This window comes from Mya arenaria, chromosome 2 (genome assembly GCF_026914265.1).
Source record: "Mya arenaria isolate MELC-2E11 chromosome 2, ASM2691426v1".
Lineage (NCBI taxonomy): Eukaryota > Metazoa > Mollusca > Bivalvia > Myida > Myidae > Mya > Mya arenaria.
This window is the reverse complement of record NC_069123.1, coordinates 332,681-345,740: the sequence shown is the minus strand read 5'-3', so window position 1 is coordinate 345,740 and position 13,060 is coordinate 332,681. Positions and strand designations below refer to the sequence as shown.

General features: G+C 33.8%; 2 protein-coding genes across 2 annotated transcripts in view; both read right to left on the bottom strand.

Moving 5' to 3' along the window:
* Positions 1-2,763: 2,763 nt before the first annotated feature.
* LOC128204664 (helicase with zinc finger domain 2-like) lies at positions 2,764-13,010 on the bottom strand. The gene is made up of 6 exons (XM_052906066.1): positions 13,005-13,010; positions 12,656-12,868; positions 11,073-11,294; positions 8,786-8,939; positions 7,898-8,065; positions 2,764-7,337 (listed from the first exon to the last, which is right to left on the bottom strand). The coding sequence occupies exons 1-6, from the start codon at positions 13,008-13,010 to the stop codon at positions 7,225-7,227; spliced, it is 876 nt and encodes a 291-aa protein (XP_052762026.1). The 3' UTR covers positions 2,764-7,224.
* Positions 12,737-13,060, bottom strand: part of LOC128207130 (helicase with zinc finger domain 2-like) — a 103,174-nt gene continuing 102,850 nt past the window's right edge. The window contains exon 34 of the mRNA XM_052909925.1: positions 12,737-12,868. The gene's annotated coding sequence lies outside the window, so the exon portion shown is untranslated. The remainder of the gene's footprint in view (positions 12,869-13,060) is intronic.

The window sequence follows — 13,060 nt, the reverse complement described above, 5'->3', positions numbered from 1 at the left end:
CTTTACAAATATATTTTATAGCACTGCGCCATACCAAAAAAAGCAATACGACAATTTTCCTGAAAACTAGTGCTTTGTTTGGTTTTGTACTTTGTCATTCAACATGGAATGTAAAATGACACTTCCTTTTTGGAGAGTTTACCAATAAAATAACTTTCTTGGAAAAAAACCCAGTGAGAAATAGCAAAATGCACTGCATCCGACCTGCCAAATCGTGGTCATTTCACGTCGATTCAATTTCCCATGCACATGTAACTTTTGTTCTAAAATGAGTTTCTACTCGATGTAGGTAACGAAAGATGTGGAAAAGTGAGGAGCAGGTTCAGAACTTTGTTCCTGCTTCAAGTTTATTCTAAAAACGGAAAAATAGTTAAAAACTTACCTTTTCACATCCAAGATGGCCGGTTTTCGTTTATATTTTAATGGTACGGTGCAGGTCGATTACCCACCCTGTAACTTCAATCTTGTGTTAATGAATTGAAATGGACTTTAATGTTATCAACGGAATGAGGATTTATATGTGTTGGGGATATTTGTTGATTTATTTACTTAGTTGCGCTCAATCAGGCGGCGGTTTTGTGAAAAGGTTAGTCGAAGTGTTTTAGGGAACTAAACTCACAATTAAACCGAATGAGGGGCTATGTAAGCGGCGCAGACTGCGCCAGGTTTCATTTCATGCGGTAAATAAATATAGTAAAATTATCTTTGTTTAAAGTCTTCATTTGGTATACACACACTGATATAGCACACTGATAATTAAAGTGAGAAAATGTAAAATATGCGTGTGATTAATAAGCATATTCTCGCAAATGCTTACATGTACATTTTCAGTTTACTTGTTTATATCCGCGAAAATGTATGGTAAAATGTTGATACACTTTATTGTTTTTACCTTTATAAATAAATAAGGAAATATAAAGGGGAACTAAATGTACTCTCGTTCTTTATTTATCAAATAACAGTACTGTGAACGAGTAATTGCATGTAGATTTCTTCTTTATCAGAGAAGCCACGATGATTTTTCTAATATAAACTAGTAAATACCCCAAGTGGCATGGCCGGCTGCCTAACCAGCAGCTAGTTCAATCGAGGGGCATCGGTTGTCGCCCTGCCTGGCATATGAGATAGGAATTTGGTCGTGAGTGTAGGTGTATCCGGAGCAAAACGGGCTGGCTTTTAACAAAGAGGGCTGACACTATAATACACTTCACTTTTAACTTTACTTTGTATGGTGACTTAGTGTGTTTTACAGCCCGGCAGCCGAGTTAATTGTGTTAGTTAAGCAAAACATATAGTGTCGCCGCGAAAGTCTTCTATCTAGTCAGTGCACGAACCGCTGAACTACTTTTAGTTTGCGGCCATAAAATAAAACTAGTATCGGAATGATACTGAGTAGGCTAAGCTTAGTATGCAATTGTTATGTTTTATCACTTTTACAGATTGGGGTTATTTTTCCATTTAAAACTGGTGCAGAAGATGCTGAAAATGCATTTTTTGTTAACGTGAAATGTATGCGAATATAAACGATCAAAATCGAATTCTTTCAGGATCCATTGGGGAATCTACCAAAAATACCATTTATTCCTAATGGAAATGCTTAGAGTTGATAGTTTTTGAAATACCTGAAATGAGAAAGGTCTAGTTATAAAAGTTCTGTTTTTTTATGCTCAACTATTGAAAAGGAGCATATAGTCTAATAGTATTACCCTCAGATATGCTTCACTGGGAATCCTTAGTGTAACGGGATCTACCAAGAGAATGTCTCACCGACTTGTGCAGTTCTTTTACAACCATATTTAATAAGTAGAAATTATAACTTTCAAAGATGTTTTTATTAACTAATTGGCCAATTAGGTCCAGGGCAAGGCCTTTTTTATCAATTTTAGAAAAAAACCTTCCATAAATGAATGACCACTCATGCAATATTCTCTATTTTAGTTGGTACTAGTATCAAAAAGGTGTCCGGTTCATACTAACGGTTATAACGCTACGATTGACAACTATTTTCAAATCGCTACGATACTTAACATAACGTGAACACATTCGTAACGCCATCAGCGTGAATCGGGGTGCATCTTGCTTGATACTGGTGAATCAGGAATAGCAACGACATCTCTGAACTGTTCAACAGTGTCGTGGTGCTGCTACGATTTGCTACGATATTTTGAAACCGTAGTCTTATCTTAGAATAGTTATTAATCTGGTTAGTTTTGATGAACCTAAATTTTCCAACAAACGAATTCGTGCGAATTCCTCACATGTGTGTGAACAATAATGCGTATTCCTATTAAATATGTGTGTGAAAAATTCATGCGATATTTAAATTAAAATTGACCTTCAATTTTAACAACAAAATAGTGGTGTTGTGTGTTTTGTAACACGAAGATTAGCAAAAACAAAAAACTTTTAAAAACTTAACCAGACACTTACTTACATTAACTATTTAGAAAGGAAACAAGCACGCGTATTCTGTTCACCCTCTCAACAAAATTAAGGTAATCAAGCATTTATTTTAGCCTCAACAAATCGAAACAATGTCAAAGGTCAAGGTGGTCATCATTGCCTTGTTTGTTGTCAAAATCAATCAACCTTTTAATATACCATTTTTAGAAGGCGCGTTTTTTCCCTCTTTACAAACTAAATAGCAGGCTATATAGGAATCCCTCTACAGTGAGTCGGACATATCCTAGCATACACTTAAGTATCAATGATATTAGTGCAAATGTTTATTAAAGGAATGTAACTAATTAAACAATAAAAGTCTAGAAGAGAACAGATTTATTCACGCATACACATTTTATTTAACTACAACAGTGAATAGCACTGACACACACAACAAGCAATCAAGAGTAGGTGAAAATAGGATTAAAATACTACATTCAATAACAGTTTTTTTAATAATAAAAAGTATGCTATAATGATTTGAGATATACATGTTTGTTTGAAATACAAGCAAAATAGCATCTGATTAATTCAATTAATTATTTCAGATTTTCACAATAATTACGATTAATTTCTAAATGACATTTTTTTCAATACTATACTCAATTGCACCTGTCGTTAATTGATAAATAGTTTGTTGTTAAGATATGAGACATATCCTTGAAATACAGCAAAATTGCATCTGTTAATTCAAGTAATTAATTCATATTCTCACAATGATATACATTTTAGGAATCATTGTCATCCTTGAATCATTTGGATACAAAATAAACATTTTATTTCTGAACATAAATGATATCAAATTATGCAAGTCACAAATATGCAGGTCATAAACATACCAACACGATAGTTCTCTGATTTTATCATTTCTTCTTCCCTCTAATTATTTCTAAAATTTAAAAAAATAAATCTTTATCTACATGTATATGGCAGAAAAAAGATTCATTTAAAAAATGAACTACAATATTTTCTGAAAATTAAACTATATTTCATACCAAACAGATGTTGGTATTGGTTTAGCAGAGATAAATATGCAATGTAAGAAGTAAGAGTCAGATGACATGAAGTAAATTCTTAATGATTAAGAATGGGCAAAGTGATCGTGTATTCCAAGAATATTTAAGTCATCGTTTCAAAGATTTATCTAAACATCTTGCATATATTAATCATGTTAAACAAATTAAAGATACTCTTTGTAACAAAGTTAAGAGTTTTTAGACTACCAGTATGGTCAAAACATAAGGTTAAGATTAAAATAAAGGTCATCCCTTATAATGATTAAAAATGATTTTTTTAAAGTTGTCTTAAGGTGAGATTTTCCTGATATAAATGAGCCAAGACCTGTATTGAAGTACAAAAATTAAATTTAACAGAACAAATTTACAGAACATTCTGATATTATGAAATTTGCCATTTTAGCCACAATCATTATGCCACACTCCAGGGCAGACTTTGGTAATCATTACCATAAAGATTAGGATTTAAATTACAGACGACAATATTTAAACAGCAAACTACTCGAAAAAAATATAAATGGATTTAAATAACATTATTGTCAAACTAGTGAAAATTATTCTCAGTAATTAATTAACATAATGAGTTACATTTAATATGTGTCTTTGGACTGTTTAGTCTTTAAGAAGTAAACATTTAATCATCGATACCAGGGAATATAACATGTATATTCATCATGGCCATTAATCAAGTTAGCAAGTAAATGTACAATATTAAAAAAAAAATGAAAAGAATAACATTTTATGAAAGATAATGACATTAAGCTATTAAAATGTTACTCTTATACCAATAAATTTATTTTCAAGTTTATTCCAATTATACAAAACACATAAAGAGTGAAAACTGGGAGTAGGATTAAAGGTGAAAAAGACATGTAATAATATAAAAATTATATACAAAGTTTATGTATATTTTAATTTATCTAGAATAAGCAAACATGTAAATTTTATTTGGCTGTGATGTTATTTTTAATTTTAATAATGACAGGTTATTTGTTATCATGATTACAAAAAGCTGTATTTTATAATCAGTAGAACCCAATTCACATGTTCAGGCAATATCCGGAATATATTGTCAGATAACAACTGTTACATCCTAAATACATATTCAGGTTACATCCTAATTAAATGAACCTGTATGTATTAAAATCCTTACATAACACAATTTTATACAAACATACTAAATATACTTAATATAAAGCTATAATGTATCAATTTAACATATATAACAATACAGGTATACTAGGCTGTACCCACAATCAGTATATATAAACAATACATACTGGCGTTGGCATGACGATGAAATATAATCAAATAATCCATTTTCATGGACTTTTATGATGTTTATGGTGTTTGATAATAACACCATGTATCTTAAAACTGATGGAATGAATGTACAAAAAATGATCCATATTTTAAATTATTCTTCGTCATTCAATGTTTTTTAAGCTAATTTTGAAATTTATATCAACATATTTGTTGAAATAAATGTTAATGATACTATCAATATTTAGTATGAAAATACCCTTTTTATTATTTCTGATTAGAAGATACATTTTGATTACTGGTTATGAAATAAGTCTAATTATTCAACACTTATACAAAATGTACATAGTCATAAATACATACTTGTATATACATAACGAAGGTTGAAAGCAGAAAGATTTACATGCGTCTTTATTTAATGTCAGTTAAAACCTTTTCACTGCCAGCCTTCATTTAATACCAAAAAAAATCAAACCCACAAATTATATATTACAGTCCGCCATGCCGAAATTTATATGTTTGTCACAAACACAAATCATATATGTCTTAAGCAGCAAATTAAGATAGTTTTAAGACGACGTTATCACATAAGTACTGCAGACTTGCATTTGTTTCTCTATTAACAAGCATACTATTAGTTCCCATTCATGACTTTTTCCGGCGGACTATATGTGAAAATCATAATTCTAGCTTACTATTCAAATACACTAAAGTGAGATTTAAAGTTAATTCCACCAACGGTTCAATGCCATAACAGGTAACTCCTACTTCTTTTAACATGGATAGTTACAACAGTAATGCATTCAACCAGCAGTTTGTGAGTACAGCCCAGGGTCAACACCAACCCAACTATTCTTCATAAGTTGTTACATAGTAATAAACATAATTATTTACATGAATAATATAAAAGCATACAAAGACAGGGATGATATAGCGAAAACCTTCTTTTTGCTTCTGTATTGAATGTCACTTACAGCCTTATCGCTTTAATCCCCTCAAAATAGGCAACAAACTAAATGACAGATTTCCCATCCATCATTTTCATCAACATTCAATTATTTCATCATTATCAATATTTGCAAATCATTAAAAAGCAACAACACCAAATGTTAACTAAGTCACAAAAACATATTTCAATATACATGTAATAAAGAGGCCATTTTCATATCAGACATATTCTACTTCATAATCACCAACCATTCATAGTCTTTAAATACACATTATAATGTAACCTTCGATCCTAACAACTCTTTCAATCATGCAGGTATTTACCATGGCAATAATAGCAATCAAATATAGCGATTATGTACAATATAATGTACATACAAATGTAAAAACTGACTTCCAATCAAGATGCATATCATACAATACTGATCTGTATTGACAATAAACAGTGGAAGTATATTAAAATTAAAATTTTCTATGAAATACATACAACTAAAATTCAAGGCAATACAAAATTAATCCTATGTTAGGTGGCATTGGACCAGTAGGTTTTCAGCCATTTGATCATTAAATAAGACATAAATAACAGCTTGAAACTGATCTCAAATAAACATATTAAGGATCTGACAACAATAAAAATTAGTCAAGGAAAATATAATTTACTTTGAAAGGTCATCATTAATATTCAACATAAAACACAAATCACATGCTTAGCACTTGTTGTAAACATGTATGTAAAAAACTATAAGATTTTAAGGCGCTTTTTTTTAAAATTGATGCGAAAGAAAGGATCAACTAGTACAGCTTAAATTAGAACATGCAACAAGTATACTGTTATTTGACAGTGACGTAATGGAATGGCGATGCTCATTAACTTGTCTTACTTGAGTAACTGACAAAGCCAAACATTCATGTATTATTTTTATCAGTCTAGATACATGTGGGTGAGACTCGTTATTATAATGTCACTGTTAGCACACGAACAAAAATATCCTGAATAATTCATTGCAGTTTGTATGAGCAGCTAAATCAAATTAGTACCGGTACACATATCTAGTCAGTTTGTATGAGCAGCTAAATCAAATTAGTACCGGTACACATATCTAGTCAGTTTGTATGAGCAGCTAAATCAAATTAGTACCGGTACACATATCTAATCAATGTTAATAATTATAAAATTACAAATATACATCTTGTTTGGAATTCAGAAAACATTACATCTAAGTTACATTTAAATTTTACACAAAGGTATAAATATAATAAAATTACATATGTTTTATAATAAATCCCTCACCAAATAAGCACAAATAAACATAACATAGAAATATATATTATATAGCCTCAAACGTCAACACCATTACAATTGTTATTTCCAGAAATAAATCCCTCACCAAATAAGATCAGACAAACTTTAAATAGCAATATATATTATATAGCCTCAAACGTATACACCATAACGATCATAATTTCCGGAAACATGCCAAAATGTATATACAGTCCTATATGAGAAGATAACTCCATTTTTGTTCTTATTTCATATTCCAGTTATGCCCCTTAATTACATGGACATAGCCTTGAGAAATTGACCAGCGGTAACCAGTCTGCTACTATGACTGTATTCTGTCAGGAGTCGATTCCACAACTTGTCACATCTTAGCAGATTCTCGTTGCCTGCAATTAAAGGAAACATTTATTTTAACATAAATATAAGTAAGATATAGAGGATAATTGTTTGTTTTAGTGTGAGATCATAATGTATTTCACCAAGTGAGCACAAAAATTCATATTTCAGGAGTGGCGTAGCCTTGTGTTAAATATTCACTTTTGGTGTTCACGAGATGAAATATTTTGCTATCTTACACTGAAACAAACAATTTTTCTTTTTTAATTATATGCTTAAAATTGGAATAATTGAAGTCATTCAATTGCACTTTTTTAGAAAAGTTGGCAATATGTATGAGAAAGTAACGTCATTTCGTAATGACAATACCTCAAAACCTTTCGTCAAATAAACACTTCTTAAACAAATTATAGTATTTTCAGATACTTAATGACTATTATATTTGTTTACTTTTGGAATATGATCAATTGCAAGATATATAACAAATTAAGGCAACCCCCAAAAGAGTTGATTTTGTTTTATGATTAACTTTCATTTTTCTTTGCAACCCACTAAAGACAGTCGTTTCTGTCAATGAAAATATATTTATTAAATAAAATAGACAACCTACCAACAATGACAAGCCCTTTCCTAGCCCTGGACAATGTCGAAATGACCTGTCCATGGTCAGTAAGGACCCCTAGCTTCTCATTCAGCCATTTCTGTGTTGGGAACTGCTCTATGTTCATAGCAGGCAGGCTGTGTATGGTACTAAACAGCACATAGTCAAACTCCAGACCTGAAATCAGACAACACAGTCAAATATAAACATGTACACAACATGTGGGTACCAACACTCATTTCTCTCTTATGCACTCAATTGTAACCACGCCCCCCCCCCCCCTGTCCGGGGGTATACCAGGGATAACAATAACAAGGGTAATGGACCATGTTTTACCTTCAAGGTGGCCCTGCAGTGCCAAGGACTGTGGTGGTTTTGTTTTCGCGTCAAAAATAGCTGGGAGTGGGCCTCACCTAGGATGCCCCTGGGGTGCGAGGGCTTTTACCAGCAGTTTGTCTACGCAGGACGGGGATTTTACCAGGGGTTGGCTAGACCGAAAGTAAAAGTCCCCGCTATTCCGCGGACCCCCAATTATAATTTAAATTATTTATATATCATATTCATACATGCCATGATTCTGTAGGCAAAACCATAACTCTTTTTCTTTGAATATCATAATAGTAAAATCGTCTACCATATTTATTATCAAATGATGTCACAAGAACTTATGCCCTCGCCTACCATCTTGATAGTGACCTGCGTTTTACGATCTTGTAACAAGGATTTGTCGGTGCCTACCTTGTATTTCATGCAGGGTAAAGCACAGTATATTACACCCAGTCGGTAGTAACCTTGTACTTCATACAGGATAAAGCACGGTATATTACACCCAGTTGGAAGTTACCACGTGTTTCATACAGGATAAAGCACGGTATATTACAAGGGGATGGTGCTTACCTTGTATTTCATGCAGGGTAAAGCATGGTATGTTACACCCGGTCACTGCTAACTTATCTTCCACCACCTTACACTGAGCGCGGCTCGGACAAACAATACCAACGCTAGTCATGGCAACATTGTACGTCCTCACCAGGGAAACTGCCACCTGGACCTGGGAAACATAAAGTTGTTCCATATGTAAGATTTATAAGAGCTCATTTTCTCATGAAAATACATACAATTATATAGATACTAGTGATGGGCAGATGATTGCCGATAATCAATTATCGGCAGACATTCGTAACTCGGCGATTGGTGACATCATCGTTCCATAATCGATAATCAAAGAAAAAAGTTTGCTTGAATCTAGTAAATTTCCAACTTCATATAGTAGTTACTTAGAGCTAAGGGAAGTTAACTGCTACTTTGAGTTTTAACAGTACTTTCCCTTAGTTTTTCTTTGCGTTCAAATCACTTTATGATGGCAGACAGTGACCCGATCTCAAAATCATTTGATTACCCTGGTAATCGGTCGTCCAGGTGCTGGTTAAAGTGCAAATTATTCCAGCAAATTGTTAGTCATTCAAGCCGAGATTCTTATGTAACAAGAGATGTTTGTCAAACATTATGCCCCCCCCCCCCGAGCGCCATGTTGTCAGGATTATATGGACAATTGAATGAAATATGCATGGACCGAAATGACCATACATGTGAACTCTACCGGCAGTAGGTAAAATGTACCGCTTTTGAGACCCTTCTAACGCCATAAACAAAAACAAAAGGGGTCATCTACTCGTCAGGCCCAACCTCCAAGTCAAGTTTGAGGGCCATGGGTCCAGGCATTGTCGAGTTATCACTCAGACAACCTTTTACCATTCAAGATCACTGTGACCGTGACCTTTGGCCTGATGACCCCAAAAAACAATAGGGGTCATCTACTTGTCAGGCCCAACTTTCATATCAAGTTTGATGACCAAAGGTCTAGATATTGTTGAGTTATCACTCGGACAAGCTTTATTATTTTACCACTAAAGGTCACTGTGACCTAGGCCTTTGACCCGATGAGCCCTAAAATCAATAGGGGTCATCTACTGGTCAGGCCCAACCTTCATGTCATGTTTGATGACCATACCTCCAGGAATTGTTGAGTTATCACTCAGACAAGCTTTGGTCTTAGCCGACAGACCGACAGACCTACTGACTGACATGAACAAAGCAATATACCCCTCTTCTTCGAAGGGGGACATTACTAGGCTTGATCGACCCTAGCTGTGCTCACATATTGAAATAAACAACAAAATCAGTCGATGTAAAAACAAGAAATATTTGAAGGTAAGAAATATTTGCCGTCTCATTCCGAAAATACGTGCGAAAAAGGTTTGCTGTTTTCATTTCTGATTACACGTTATTTTTAATAGCTTATACCATCCAGAACCAATCTATTATGTCTCATTTTTTAATTTAATTTTCAGAACCGGCTAAAGTCATTGACAAATGACAAAACATATGTATTATATAGGATAAGACATGGTTGACCATCGCTTTCGGTTGATAATTGCCCCGGTGAAAAATAATTACCCTCGGGCAATTATTCTTCATTGATATATATCAGATATTGCGATTATTGATATCAGAAAATGATGCTTTTGTGATACTGTCCGATTAATCGGATAACCGATCGATCAGGGTCTCCGATTAATTGATTATGAAAATCCAAGCCGATTGCCCATCACTAATAGTTACAGTGCATAAGCAAGAAACATACTTTATTTTCTAATATGCTTAATTGCTAGTAGCAAGTTAGCCTTGAAACATGCCTAATGAAAATGTTGAGTACCATCACTTACTCCTAAAGGAATGTCTTATACCAGTAATGTTTACCCAAGGTCCAAATAAACCTTGGAAAGTTGACCAATCACTTATATATCTATCTTTTAACACTGTTCACATGTATAACATATAAATAGCTACTTGTACATACATGTATATCCAATTAATAATTATAGTGCCATATCCTTATTTAGTTACGTAGCTACATGTAGTTTTATTAATGAGAAATTAACAGGACATAAATATTCGTAACTGTTATGTAGCAAGGTTTATTACTGAGCGATTTAACAGGACTTCGTAACACCCTGGTATATATTTATTACTGTTAAACTGATGATAACATTTATTTGTCACATGATGACCTTTGAACGGACTTGGTTTCAATTTTTTCTTTTGTTAAACAAATTAGGAAATTACCCAAGGCAGTCATAATATAATTAAGTGTCCCTCTATAAAGGAGCCGTTAGAGACATACCACAAAGTCTGCCTGTTCCAAATTAACACATTTCTGTTCTTCAGGGGCACCGACAACATTCAGTGGTAGGTTTTGCTCCTGTCCATCTAGTTGACAGAATGCCACAGGCTTATTACGACCCCCTGGCCAGTTTAGCACGGACGGTTGACGCTGGGCGATTGACCCACACAGGAGGCGATTGTCGTAACAGAAGCGGGACGGGAAGTCTACGATACCTTCATGCTGTAACGGAAATCTCAATCATAAGATGACATCTTAACAGAGTCTCGCCGGATCCTTATATGAATAAAAGATACCGTATTTTCTCGACTATAAGGCGATTCGCTTATAAGACGGCCCCCTAACTTTGCCCATGAAATCTGGTGCTTTTTGTTTCGACTCGCTTATAAGACGGGGTCAATTTTTAAGCAAATCTAAAATGCTAAAATTCTTCCTAATGTGTAAAAATGTTCAAGCTCAACGGACAATTATCGACTTTCGCGGTAACTGTTTTTGTTTTACTCAAAGAAAATGGCAGTCAACTGTGAGCTCTCTATTTGGAGGTAGGTTAAAAATGAGTACATAAGTTTGCAGGACAGGTCGTTACTTATCGGAATTGTAATAATTAATCAATAACAACATATGTTTGTTTTAGTTTTTTTTTATTGAAGACACCAATGAAGTTCTTCGGCAAAATAAATGGCTTCAATAACATAACTGCGAAAAGCCGAGGCATGAATAGGTGTTTGTTTAGCAATAATGCTTCAGGCAATATTGTCCCTTGATTGGCGACGAACATAAAGGATTCATATTCGCATTGTCATTTGTTTGCTTAATCAAATTGACAGTTAGGTACCTACATCATATTAAGATTCCAATTTATTGATTTGATATATCTGTCAAACTAATTATACTGACACGCGCCATGAGAAAAAATGCAGATATAACGGTACACTGTGTGACGTCAGAGCACGCGCGGTGAAGAGATTTCGTGTTGTTGTTTACTTAATTGACCCATACTTGTATCAGCAGACGATATACTGGATAGACGAATACCGTATATGTAAAATTTTACTGATTTTGACTTGAATCTTTTTTTAATATTTTATCGACTCGCTTATAAGACGGGTCCCCTACTTTGGGGGTAAAAATCGGGACCCAATTTCCCCGTCTTATAGTCGAGAAAATACGGTATGTACATTCAACATAAGAATAACAAATTTATCTTGGTAAACTTGCATAATAATATGACAAAGTTAATGATTTTGAAGAATTGTTTTAATAAATATTTTTGCATAGCAAGAGTTAAAATATTTGACATTTAAAATCGGAATCTTATGGAATGGCCAACAATATCCCACTTGGTGTGTTTTGTTTGTGGTCACAAAGCCCCACAAGTGGGTTTTCAGCGGGCACTCCGGTTTCCCCCACAACATAAGACCACACTCTCGCGCAACATTGTGCTAATGATAGTGACTTTGTATAAGTTATCATTACTTTTTTCAATTTTTTTTTCACAATCGTTGTAAAATATAAACTGTTTAAACTAATATACCACTTGAAATTGGGTTTGGGCAAAACTAATTTACTAACAAACTACCCACCACTCTGTACTGTATGTTTAGGTACACAGCCGTTGACAGGTAAGATCTCATTATGGACCGCCCCAGTCCCAATTGTCTAGCCACGTCGTTCACAACAGTGGGACCGGCCTGGTTTATATCGCCTATCAGCGTGACCTGCTTTACGTCCCCGTAAATCGAGAGGGGGACCAGTACTTCTGGTTCTGTACCAGTGTTTGTGTCATCGACAATTATCTGAAAAAGAAAATGATGCTCACATGATGGTTTATTATTAACTTCTGACCCACATTTCACAAACAATCTTAATACCTTAAAACACAATTAAACTGTTCAATTTGTTTTGGTTTGGTATAGTTGGGATGAACCTAACTTTCATGAGCAGCCATGGAAGATGCTAAAAATCTTTTTTATAATATACAAGGTAAA

Coding starts and splice junctions, on each gene's coding strand:
- LOC128204664 (XM_052906066.1), bottom strand. Junction 11,295..12,655: donor TAAACATACAGTACAGAGTG/GTGGGTAGTTTG, acceptor TTTCCGTTACAG/CATGAAGGTATCGTAGACTT. Junction 8,940..11,072: donor TGGAACAGGCAGACTTTGTG/GTATGTCTCTAA, acceptor TATGTTTCCCAG/GTCCAGGTGGCAGTTTCCCT.